General features: G+C 40.7%; 1 protein-coding gene across 1 annotated transcript; it reads right to left on the bottom strand.

Moving 5' to 3' along the window:
- Positions 1–2,713: 2,713 nt before the first annotated feature.
- On the bottom strand, positions 2,714–12,973 carry LOC140925858 (uncharacterized). Its single transcript, XM_073375707.1, has 6 exons — positions 12,793–12,973; positions 9,685–9,818; positions 8,528–8,760; positions 6,175–6,953; positions 4,049–4,327; positions 2,714–3,452 (listed from the first exon to the last, which is right to left on the bottom strand). The coding sequence occupies exons 1-6, from the start codon at positions 12,839–12,841 to the stop codon at positions 3,205–3,207; spliced, it is 1,722 nt and encodes a 573-aa protein (XP_073231808.1). The 5' UTR covers positions 12,842–12,973; the 3' UTR covers positions 2,714–3,204.
- Positions 12,974–13,672: the final 699 nt, after the last annotated feature.

Genomic DNA, 13,672 nt, shown 5'->3' on the forward strand with positions numbered 1-13,672 from the left:
GATTGACAATTATCGACAAATTTCGAGTACTATTGACTTATCGACTACGTTTTCGATGATCGACATGTTACGTCCAGGACACAGAGAAAGACTCACCATTACATTGCTCAAACCGTACAGTCGAGAAGAGCTTTGAGCAACTTTACGACGTGTGATACAGCCTTCCAACAATCAACACTTTAAACTGTGACCATCAGCTTTTTCTCCATTCTATTCCACTCAGGATAGGCTATTTTGTTTGACAATTTCGGTAAACACAACACCTTAAGCGGACACTCGCTTTGAAACAGCGAAAGATTCGCCGTGACATGCTCAAACAGGACAGCTGGGTAGAGCTTTCAGCAACTTTACGTCGAGTGATAAAGCCTTCAAGCAGTGGACACTAAACTGTGACCATAGGCTTTTTCGCCAAGGTATTTCGCTCAGGATAGGCAATTTTGATTGATGACTTCGATGAATCAGAAGCCGCTTGAGTGACGCACGATTACAAACAGCGAAAGACTCGCCATGGCATTCCTCAAAACCATGCAGTTGAGTGGAAGTTTGTGCAACTTTACGGGGCGTGATCCAGCCTTCCAGCGGTGAAAACTTTAAACTGTGGCCATCGACGTTTTCCCCATTCTATTCCGCTCAGGAAATTATATTTTGATTGATGACTTCTCTAAATCAGAGGCCGCAACAGCCGCAAAACGTTAACGGCACTCGTTTTGAAACATCGCAAGACTCACCATGACATTCCCCGCAGCTGCATGATATTTATCGTTAAAATAATACTAAATCTTCTTTGTTTGGTCATGACATTTGCTTGAAAGGTCGGCTAGATACCTTCTCAACATTCTCGGCATTCAAGATACATAATTCCGTTAGCCTGTGGGTAAAAATAACGAGGAAACCAAATAGCATCGGGCGTCCATCTTTGTGCCTCGCGCGAAAATAGAGCAGGAACTCTATAACCGGATGTGATGTCATAAATCGGTGGCTCATAGATATACGAAACAAGTACCAGGCGCTATTGGAGTCGTGCCCCCCCCCCCCCCCCACCCCTGCTTAGAACAAACGCCACTGAATCACCCGGACGATCATGCTTCACCTACTTATGAAAGCTCCTGAGTTCTAACCATTCACACTTTTAATGGAGTGTCACTCACAAGTATTAATAGAAAGCTTAAGCAACGGCGACGGCATCGAGAACGGCAAAAAAGTAATAGGTTTGGATTGGCAAAACAACAACTTTGCAGGTGCGTCACGCTTTTTTGTACATTTCTTAGCCGTCGTTGCACGACTACAACGTGAAAGTGCCTAACTTCACGTTTTTTCTGGGACGGGAACCCAAAAATGACAACAATTTTCTTTTTCTTTTCCTGCACTTTGATACAATCCTTTAGAATTCAACTCCAAAGAAATTTGCCACCATTTCACGAATTAAACGAGATGGAATAAGCGCAATAAAGTTTGAGGCAGCGCGAATTCACTTTTTAAGTGACGTTTTCGTACCCGTCGCCGTCCTCGTTGCTTGATCTCCCTAACAGGGACCTTACGATCCGACAACGGCGACGTCCATGAAAACCTCGCTGAAAAATAGACTCCGCATCCTTTCAAACAATTTCGCGATTTTCTCAAGTCACCCTGTTACTTAAAAGAAGGGAATTTATGATGGAGCTGAAGAGAGGGGGCCGCGTCTGAGTTCAGACAGAGATGGTAAAATTTGTCGCCTTACCGTTCCACTCCTCAAAAAAAACTTAAAATTTGGTCATTTCACGTCATAGTCGTGCAGGGACGGCAAAGAAATGTACAAAAAAGCGTGATGCACGTGCAGAGTTGTTGTTTTTGACGTTACCGTTGCCCTCGCCGTCGTAGTTTCGTAAGGTCCCTAATAACTTTGAAGAGGATACATGGCACTTGCCTGGTCCCTAGGCCTCATTATTTCGCGCGGCAAAACCGTTCCTGGTCACGTGGTCCAAGCGAAGGATACGTACGTCACCGAAATGAATTGACCGATAGGGACTGGGAAAACACCGCACAGGGACTAGGCGAGGCAAACATGGTACCTGGATAGACCTGAGGTCACTGAACAGACTAGAATGCGCAAGGAAAACTCAAACAAATTACTCAAAATGCTTTTTCTCCTTTCCAGATTTGGAAAGAGCGAGAGCATTGATAGATAACCGCCGCCCGGTTAGCTCAATGGGATAAGTGCCGGTCTGCTGAGCGGGAGGCCGTAGGTTCAAAGCCCGGCCGGACCAGCACTCAGGCTCTTTATATAACTGAGGAGAAAGTGCTGCCTTTGTAATAACATCTGGAAACGGTTAGACTTTCTAGTCTTCTCGGATAAGGACGATAAACCGTACGCCCCGTCTCACAAGCCCTTGCAAATGTAATAAATCTGTGGGACGTTAAAGCCACACACTCTTCGTAAAAAGTAGTGCATGTAGTGCCCGGTGTAGTGGTCTATCTCACTTTCATACTCATGTATGGGGGCATCATTACTCATTCCTTCATTACTTGTAAACTGCACCTTAAGCAGTCTGGCAAAGTCCCCCAACCAGTGTTGTAGATTATCCCTGAAAAGCCCTGAGGGGAGTTGAATAGTAAGATATTTGAATTTGAATTTTAGAGTTAGCATTGGGCCAAACGGGAGTGGTTTATAAAATGATCAAGAAAAATTGAATACCGATTTATTAGAAATTTTTAGAAACTGTTTTAATCATATAACCCGTTTAGACTGAAATTACATGTAAAACTTGAATGTATATATGAGAAGTATTTTAAAAATTTAGAATAAGGATAATGTGACTGACCATATTTCATTCCTTTCACGGGTTGAGATGAACTCGGCTCATTGGTGTGCTCTCAATCTTATCGGTCTTCATAGCTAAGTTGATAGAGCACTGCAGCGGTAACACACACTTCATGTAGATTTTTAAAATTGTTAATTTAAAAATTGAAGCGTAAATTATAATGTATGTCACATCACTCCTTTTGTCGTGTTCTCTTGTTTGCTTCAGTGGTCTTTACTGTGTCCACTGAGTATGGCGTTTTATTCACAGGTTAACCAGTTGGCCTAATTCTTATCCTACAAATTCTCTCCGTTGCATTTTCATTTTCAAGTACTCTTAAACGTTACTCTATTATCATTAAAAAAAGTTCAATGATAGCAATCTTTCAGGCTATTTAAATAAGACAATAACTTCAACAGTCGGATGCTTATCCTTCGTAATAAACTGCTAGAATTGCATTACAAGTTCCAATCACTCTACCCTGAAGCTGTCGAATGTTTTCAACTCGTCTTGCGCTGTATTTTCTTTGGTCTCGAACCACGTAAGTGACTTCTTTTCTTAGTTGCTGAATCAGATTACCAAACTCTTCATTAAATGGAACCTCAGCTTCTTTCAGCTTCGTGAGTCTTCTGTTGAAATCGCTTTTTTTGCTGCTCAATGCTACTCGCTGTTTAGCTGTCAAAAGCAAAAATACAGTTAAAACAGTGAATACTTCGAAGCGGGAGTTCAATTGCCCCATTTCCCCTTGGTACCTGTCTTGGTACTAAAGTGAAAAGAAAACCATGAAACTGCAAACAGTTAATGAGAACTGTCGTGTATCATTCTCTCAAATCACTATACATAGACTGTTTACAATCCCCTATTTCCCACAGGATTGTCGAGACCGAGCGCTTTGCGGAACGGGCTGTTTCAAGCTGTTTCAGATGTTCCGAATGAGTGTCAAATCTACTTAAGGGGTGGCGGACAGTTTAGGAGAAGGCGAGAAAAAAATGTTTTTCTCGCCTCCCAACCCAACTCCCAACCCCCACAACAAAACCGCCGTCGCCCATCCCCTCGGTACATATGAAACCAAAATAGTCGCCCGTACCGGTAAGCACTAAACCCTGATGATATTACGAAAAAAATAGGGGATAGCGAGGTCAGAGTGGTAGAACTTCGTGTAAGACGAATGGGTAAGACTCCGAGAAAATGTCTTCACCCACCCCTCTCCTAAGCCAACGTCACTCAAGCCAAAACTTGGGTTGTGGGGGGCTGGATGAAAACCGACTTACCAAGCGTTTGCTTAACAGCTCTAATGTAAGGGACGCCTAATTTAGTCCTCTCCACGCTCCGTAAATCCTCGGACCATTCCTCTATGATCCTGAGCACGGTCTGTAACTCCGCCTTTTGTTGTTCCATTGTTTTCAGCATTCCATTCAAATCATCGATTTTCTTTCGCAGTGCCTGCTGGTTACTGAAGATCTTTTTGACAGGCATGCGTTTTTGCTCCTCGCCGCTGGAACCTTCCTCGTCGCTGAGCCCGCTGTCAGACGACGTAGAGTTTCTTTTTCCTGCATGAAATTGTACCCAAAGAACCTCATTACGTTGGTGTCGGTCAGTAAAATCATAGCAAAAAGTTTTTATTACTCAGTTATTTGCAATCATCCAACGATAAAAGATACTTCTCTCTCCCCTTGTTTTCATCCACCATCTACTTAAAAAAACCAGCCGACATTTCGCGACGTCACCACTGGTTTCGCTGCGAAATGACAACTAAGGAACGACGGCAGAAATTCCATACTGATGACGCGTCACTACCCAGATCTGCATAGCGCTTCCTGATTGGTTGAATTTCTGCGCGCGTTTCTCAGACAGCATTTCGCGGGGAAACCAGTGGTGTCATCGCGAAATGTCGGCCGTTTTCTCAAGCTAAAGGGATCAATAATCTAAATGATTAAAAGAGATTATGATAACGCAGAGAGGGAATCTCCTAGTGATGCCTTTCGGTCAGAGCATATCATAATTTTAGAATAGTTCTTTTTACAAACTATACGGACCATGCGGAAACAGCTTCCGGTTGATATATTGGTTACAAGACCTTACAACCATATAACCAGAACAAACCTTAACATTTCTTAGTACTAATACTGATTAACTGATAAGATGGATCATAAACAAAGCCTGAAACCCCTGAGTACACTTAATTCTTTTATTCCTGGTGAAAGAAACAAACAAACGGTTACATGTCGTGACGTAATGCCCAAGAGCTTAAGTGGAAAAAGGAGTTATTTGCGTATAAGTAAACCTACTTGTGATAAAGTTCATTTTGTATTTTAATGTAATTAGTTTAAATAGAAAACAGAAGAAAAAGACAACGATGAACAGGATGAACACACCTTTCTGGTTTTGGCAACGTTACAATAACAAAAACATTGACACAACATAGCCAATACGTTACCACTATACTGCAACAAACATAACAAGATCACAGACGAGCAAATGGAACAAGCAGGCTTGATAGACTGAAAAACAGACTTACCGAGTGAGTTAGTACAAACATGAAATGCAGATAACATGTTACATATGTACAAGTAGATACGGTATGAAATGAGGTTTATTGTAAAGTATCACTGAACTTTCTAAGAAAACTGTATGGTACTGCTTGATGATCGCATTTTCGCGCTTCAAACAACGAGTTAAAAGCCCACTGACACTTTTAGCCTTATTTCGTACAAAGTTAAATCTAGTCGGCGGCTAATTCTGGCCCGTGCGATCAGCGTGATTTTAAACTCCATGCGGCAGATTGTAACTGTTTGTTCACTGGCTGAATAAAGACAACGCAGCTTATGTTGATCTGTTCAATTTTTCATTACACAACTAATCAGTTGTTCTTTGGTTTCGCCCTCCCTACCATTTTTGATATATTTGCGGGCGACAAGAGAAACCCACACTCCTAATCTCCAAGCTGTTATTACGCACGCATCGCAGGTATGTAGCCAGCATTCGTTTGGACTTCCACCAACATTAGGCTGATTTAGCAACAGAACGGGAACGTCAGTTGACAACGGCGCGCGCAAATCGAACAACTGGCTTGACCAGTGGCTGAGCGGCAAATTGGGCACCGGAAGTCGAGTTTAGTCCTTTCCGCGCGCTTTCCCGTCGTCGAATAACGTTCCCGTTCTGTTGCTAAATCAGCCTAATGTATGGAATGCACAAAACGGCACGGAACGCAGTTTGATCACGCAGTTTGGACTTTCTATCACTCGTAATCTTACCACGTGTGTTTTTGACCATCTTTCAGGTGAAACTTACGCAAAGCACAGCGCTGGAGCACAAGCGTTTTGACTTTCGATCGTAGTCGCGCGCACTCCGTAACCTTTGGTTATTACTACAATAGTTGATATATATGATAACCTACCTTTAGGAGGACTAAGTTTGCTTTTCTTGGTTGCTGTTGCATGCTTTACTCCATTTGAAGCCAATCTAGACCCGTTCGGATGTTTCAAAATACCTTTTCGTGAAGGAGACGGAAATTGGGTTCTTGCTTTGAAACGATCTTTTATGACAATGTCCCCAAACATTTCAGGGGCCTTACTGCGACGGTGCTGCCATGCAGGTGTAGTAGCAAGAGGCCTCCGAGAGTACTGTGTTCTGTAAGGTGATGTATATGGCTTGTTAGTGTTTGCTAAGGGTGTGAAACTTGCGCATTTCTCAGGAGAGCTCTTACAGCTTTTATAAATATGCTCCATGTTGCCCGATACCAGATTAAAGTTTCGATTTGGTGACTTGATTTTATCATTTCGTTTTAGGTGAGACTTGAGATTGATAGGAACCAGTGGCGATGGAAGACTCTCTGTTGTCTTCGCAGAACTTTCAAGGTCATTGTTCAGTTCTGTGGATACATTTTCGGTTATAGAGTTATCCGGGCACTCGTTCTTTATCCGTGGTTCGTTGTTGTAATCGTTTGGCTTTAACTTTATGGCTGGCTCATCTCCAGTAGGTTCAAAATCCTGTTCAATGCCACTCTCATCTTTATCATCAGCAGATATCGTGCTTTCACAGCGATCCGATTCTTCATCTTTGGTACTTTCACTCGAGTCTGTCTCTTTGAGAACAGAAGACACATCATTTTTGAGTTTCTCACACTCATTCACGTCACTGAAACGTAAAGGGAAAGATAACAAAGGTTTGAAACTTCTAACATTCAAGAATCTGTCTGTTTCCTGAAGCCACGAAGCCCTTAGGCTCGATTTCTGCCACTCTCTAGGCTCCGGTCTTGTTCGGCGTGCCCTCAGAAAGCCCTATTTTTAAGGGCCCTTCAAATCCCATCTCGGACTCGGAATTTTTTTCCGAGTCCTCCTCAAAATTAATATCATGTTGTTGTTGTTTCATCTTTAATATACTCACTTTGGAGGTTGGTTGGCTGCATCTTGGATATGCTTTAATGTGACAGCGCGATGCTGTTAGTGAGTTCTTGCCAGTCATTACTTGGCTGTGTAGCCGCGTGATGCGGTTCCAGTCGAGACCCACAAATTGGCCCTTGCTCACCATAGAGTCTCCAGTAGCTCAAGTGGTTAGAGCATCCGACTAGATCACGGAGGGTCGTGGGTTCGAATCCCATCTGGGACTCGGAATTTTTTTCCGAGTCCTCCTCAAAATTAATATCATGTTGCTGTTGTTTCATCTTTAATATACTCCTTAAAAACACACCTGCCATTGTTTTTAGCCAGGCTTGGAGCATTGTTTGGGTGATTCATCCATTGTTTCGTTAGCCAATAAAACAACTCGCTGTAAAAGCTTCGTGGCCTCCCCACGTAATGGATTTTCAAGTTATTTATAGATTCGCTTTCGCGCCAGAAATGCATCAGCCGATCAGAACTTATTAGGATTTCATTAATGGCAGAGAGGACTAAGGACCCTCTATATAGATAAAGTTGAGTACAACTCTGGTCGAGTTACGTTTTATTGATTCGTTTACCATATTTGTTCGATTAAACGCCACAGCATTAATTAAATTTTAAGCGTATTTAATGCGGCGTTTATTCAACAGGGGAACCCAACGTCAATTTTTGGAAAATATCTGTTGGGAAGACTATTTGAGATCTAGAATTTTCGGCACATTTGCTGTAAAATTTCTTGCTTGCCTGCCTCTGCTAGGATTTTCGAACATTTAAAAAATGGTATAATTGTCCATTTTTAACAGATTTTTACCCTAAAAAGGTCACCTAGATTTTTCAGAAGCCCTTTTCCTGGCTGAAATTTTCGAAAAGGTAAGTTTTGATCCCTATAATTTTCGGATCATTGGACTTTCAGGTAGAAAATCCGAACAGATGAAAAGTTGTTAGGGGATAGAAATATGCCTATATCTACCGTTTAAATACTAAAATACGTTCAACAATGCTATGTTTAAGTGGTTTTGAACTATATTCTCGTTGGGTGCCCCTGATTCAAGGACGGCGTTCATTTCAAAATCACATTGCTTAGGTCACTGTAAACAAATACAATAATCATTTACAAAAATTATGTAAAACAGCAAGATGTTTAAAGTTCCAGTGTTTCGCTTTATCTACTGAAATGGAATTGTAATTGGCTGTGGGGTCTGAACAGTGTAGATTACCAATCAATCAATTATCAGTTAAGCCTCATATAACCGCCACATTCTTTTGATTGGGTGCAACGTTAATTCCAGGGAGGCTTGTTTTCATGGGTGGGGTTAAATCGAGATCCAGTAAATATGGTAAGTGCGTCGTTTTTGTTTTCCCTTCGCATACCTTTCAGTATCCGAAAGTGTAGAAGTTCTCTTTTGTAGCTCTGAATTAGAAATTCCTTTTTCTTTCTGCGAGAGTTCATCCTCAACAGTTTTGTTGTCGGGTTTGTCGAGAGGATTCTGATTCTCTTTACAGTCCTTGGATTCTGTGTTTGTTGTTGTGTCTAATTCAGCTGTGCCAGTTGAATTTGTTTTGCCTTCCCCCACGGTTATCTTGGAGATCGCCAGCGGGTTTGTCTGCAATCATAAAAAGGACATCTATAAAAGCAAAAATCTGACATGTGGAAGTACCTGCAACTCCGGGGAGGGAGAGGGGTGGGACAGACATGAAAGATGGAGAAATGCTCGTCCTCTCACTTAAAAATATAAACGGTCTCAATTATGGTTTTCAGGACGGAAAGCCAATATTTTTACCCATCTAGGGGTCAAATTTACCCACTCCATGTAGGGCGTGTCTCCAGGCCTTCTCAGTCAATATTCAGTGTGTTCTTGTCAGTCAATGCATTTCCGTGACGAATACGAGACCATCCGAGACGAAGTCACTCGGACCACGTAACTCGAAACGCAATGGCCGCGCGGAATAATGAGGCCTAGGGACTAGGCAAGGGCCAAATAAAGCCTGATCCACACCATATTGGTCTCTAATAATTAATAATTATAATTTTTTGACGGATATCCCTGTTCATTCGGGATATCCCTCTGTTCTGCTACCAACGATGTTTTAAAGGGACAGGTTCACGGTTCAGCGCATGCTCATTAATCAAAATGCTGTTTTTCTGCCAGGACATGCTGTACCGTCTATGTAGGCAATATGATCATGTCATAATGTTGTCAAAGAACCAATCTGCAAACTCCCCAGGCAGTCACTTGATCAGCTTAGGTGCAAATAGCTTAAAAGAAATAAAACCTTCGGGTTAACAATAAATTCAACGTTGGTAGTGTTGGCATAATCCACTAATTTTTTTCTGCGATTTTAGTGCCCCTCCATTCTACTTCAGGTTACTCTGAAATGCACTTCTACTTTGAAATACACTTTGAGATCACTGAGATACATGTGAGTTGGATTTTTAATAGATAGAATAACTAATAAATTGGAAAAAAGTAATTTAATTAATGAGCATGCGCTGAATCATGAACCTGTCCCTTTAAATTTATTTGTACCTGAGAGTTCGGAGCAATGTTTTCTTTCTCAAGCTCATCAACTGTTTCCTTCTCATCCAGTTTTGGTCTGCGAAAGCTGAAGAATCTGCGAAGCATATTCTCTCGAATGAAGGTGTCTAGAACGTGGTAAACAACTGTTTGGGAACAAGAAATAGAAGGAAAGACCTTCAGATTGTTTAAATGAACAGCTTATGCAGCTTCAAACTGGAAAAGCAAGCCTTGCTGGGATTGCAACCTTGAGCTCTGCAATACCAGTGCAGCGCACTGACCAATTGAACTAGCAAGCAGACTGGGAGCTGGCCATTAATTGGTTCGTAATATACCCGAGAAAGATGAAGATGAAATAATGAATACATGAATTTCATATATTTGAACTGCGAAATGAAAGGGAAATAAATGAAGAGAAGATCATCATAATTAAATAAGCAGCTTACGCAGTTGGGACGAGCCTTACTACATAATATACCAAAGTTGGTTTTGGTCCTCATAAGGTGAAATTTCGCATTTCAAGCACCCGCGCGTATCGGCGGTAAATCGAATGGCCACCCGGATTTTTAGAGAGGAAAAATCAACGACAAAGCCGAGTCTTTTTTTCGAGTAAATTTCTATGTCTACGTTGACGTGGATAACAGAAAAAAGAACAAGAGGCAGATATAAAAAAAAAACAAAGGAGACGAATTTCTTTACTCCGTGAAAAGAAACATGAATATTTTATAGCGGCGGTGAGAAAATTGGCCACCAAGATGAAGTGAGCGGCGGTGAAAAAAAATCCGAACAGGAACACATACGTAACTAGGACGTTTCTGGAAGTTATAAGTTGTAGTCGTGCAAACAAACGCAAGCAAAAGCAAATAAATGAACAAAAAAGTGTGCCGCACCTGCAAAGTTTTTTTTTTTCTGCTAATTAGACCTATGGATTTTTTTTGCAGTTCTCGCTACCGTCGCCGTTTACCATTACACGATTTTATATTTTGTTTGAGTAGACTACGCTTTTAGGCGTGGCTAAATGTCTATATTGTATTCATCATTTCAGTCTTCATCTTTTCTTACCCACAGTGCTCCGCTGCCCGCGCTTTTGATCGCGCGAGGGCTCCGCTATTAATTTCATAATTTTGAACTGCGAGATGAAGAAATAAAATCAATAAATGCAGAGAAGAACATCACAGTTGAATAAGCAAATTTGCAGTCGCGACAAGTCTTACTACATAAAATGTAAGTTGCATACAGTCGACTCTTTCTTAACAAACACCTCTATAAGACTGACACCTCTGTAAAATGGACACCTAGAGTTGGTCCCTGCCTTTCTTTACTCCCATTATTTGACTCTCTATAAGACAGAAACCTCTGGTCTCGAACGTGTGCGTCTTAGAGAGAGTTGACTTTATTTAACTGTGATGGTCTTCTCTACATTTATTTCTTTCCCGCTTTTAAATACATAAAATTCATATCAGTACATGTTCATCATTTTAGCTGAGGTCTGCAACTACTTTTTGCAAATGTTTTGGCATCTGCTATAAAATGGAAAGTTGTCTGCCGATTCATATATAATTCTTACAGGTTCTTATTGAACAACGAGAAAATAAAAAGACAAATCCAATTAAAAAAAATTTTAATCTCTCTTAAATCCATCTCACAACTAGAAATCCCCGCCCATTGATTATACAATACAAGCACCAATAAAATTGTAGCCGTTTGTGTTCATTGAATACCGTGAATATCAACAAATTATTGTTTTATTATTATTTCTCACATGACATACAGACAGTTCTAAGCGTTTCTTAATATTTATGCCTGATTCTGAGTTCGAAGACTCTATGTGAAACTTGTAAAATCGTGCATGCGTGCAACAGGTGGGTGATTTCGGTTTCAACATGTGTTCACGGACGTTAAATACTGTCACTGTGTTTTTGTTCAAGCAAGCGTGTGAAAGGCTTTGTCGTTACCTAGAAGTAATGATGAAAAATTGGCCTACTAAAACAAATGGAAAGAAAGAAAATTGATTAACTTAGTTAAAACAATGTCTTAGTCTATAAAGAAAATTGACGGTTTTTAGTGTTAGACTAATACAGCTTGGGACCAAAGGCTTTCTTAATTTGGCGCGGCCAAACAGCTGGAAACGGTCACTCGTGGAACTTGACAGGTTTACATTTTCAAGAAAAATTAAACATGTTGAGTTATGGTAGCGGGAATATTGAAAAGAAAACCCGCGCCAACCTTGAAGTGCCGAGTATATTTTTAATTCAACTGGAAACTTTCGTTGTTTCAGCTTAAGCCGGGAATTTGAAGTTTCTTTCTCGGAGAGTCAGTTTGTAAACATTTGGTTCAAATGGGTGGAGTAAAGTTCGCGGGGTATTTATTGCTGCTTATTGAAAACACATTACAACATGTGATTCCATTGTTTGTTGAAACTAAAAACAGTTCTATTGAAATTGAGGTGCTAGAAAATTTGATAGTTCAGTCTCGAGAACGGTTGAAGTGATAACGCAGATATACCATTCGTCAAGGTGTTTAGCACATGCTATCGCCATGGCAAGTTCATAACTACTGATATAAAGTGAACTACTTATTATAGCTATGATTCACCGCGGGGAGGCACTTCAGTGAACAAAAACACGATGAATTGTAGCCAAAGTTCGTTGGCAAAAGGCGTAAAATTAATTTCAACGCATGAGCGGATGACTAGAAAAAGTTTATGATAAAGGACTTCACGACAGCTTGTTTATGGAAACCGAGGGTAAGAAAATTGCGAATGAAATTGAAAAAGGGTGGATTAATGAGGTCCATAATCGTGAATCTGATTTCCACGTGTAGAACAATTAGAGGACGCGAAAGAGTTGAAGGCTCTTTAAAGTAGATACTTCGTATAGGAAAAACTTTCAAAAACAATTAGTAGAGGAAATCTATGCATCAAATATACAACATCTTTATATTAGAGCATGGTTTACGGCGATGCAAACACTCAAGACTTTCACACAACAGCTTCAAATTCGTTTTACGAATGACTTTGTTTTAGTTATCTCAGTCTATTACAGCGCATTGTTCTTAGCATAAAATTTCTATTCGGGTAAAAATTTTTAGACAAAAGAAAGTGCAAGAACGTTTAGTTACCTGTGCTCCTATGCTTGTCCGGCTGGGAAGATTTCTGAACTGAAGACATTACCAGCAACCCAGTTGTTTTAACAACCGAGTGTTTAAAAATTCATGCAAAAACCTCGAGCGCTGGAACGAATCCACACGAATCACACAATATACTAGCTATTAATGGCCTCGAAAAGTGCCCCCTTCTTGAAACCCGACACACTATTTTTTTTTTATGGCAAAGTGAAACTAGGGCGAACTTTTATCGTGTAATCAAGCGAGTTGTGATAAATATCTTGCAACACCTGCGATGTCATAAAGCGTGACTTTTGTAGGGCGTTCCTAACAAAGCGCGGGATCCTCTTATAACACCACGCCTCTCAGAATCAGATCACGCAGTATCTGCCCTCTTTCATAAAACAAGAGAGCTATTTTGCTCCCATGCCTTGGTGCTTTTGAGATGGTAGTGAGGACAAGACAGGATGAATAGATAAGATTTAATCTGACGAAGCTGTTGGGCTTTGGGAACATCCCCGAAAAAACTGCAGTGAAGTTCAGTACAGTTATGTTGTTTATAAAGACCTAATTGAAACAAAAATATTGTAAAGTGAGTCCCATACGGTGCTCTGCTGGACGCGGACAGCTTTTAAAGGGATTAGTATATGATTAGTGAAAAACAAAGCAGAAACTGTCAAAACTAGCAAGTACTTAGGCACGCAAGATAAGGGTGGTGCAAAATTGACTCTTTGAATGTGAATTGCCTTCTCTTGCGATTAACTCAAAATTTGCCAGCTGGAAATGAAAATTTTCTTTCGACTTCCGGTAAATTAGGCAACTTTCGAGGCGGTTTATTCTTTGACAAGAAGAAGAATTAATAAATAAAAAAACAAAGTAGCTGGATATGCATATA

The sequence above is a fragment of the Porites lutea genome, chromosome 1 (assembly GCF_958299795.1).
Source record: "Porites lutea chromosome 1, jaPorLute2.1, whole genome shotgun sequence".
In the NCBI taxonomy this organism is placed as follows: domain Eukaryota; kingdom Metazoa; phylum Cnidaria; class Anthozoa; order Scleractinia; family Poritidae; genus Porites; species Porites lutea.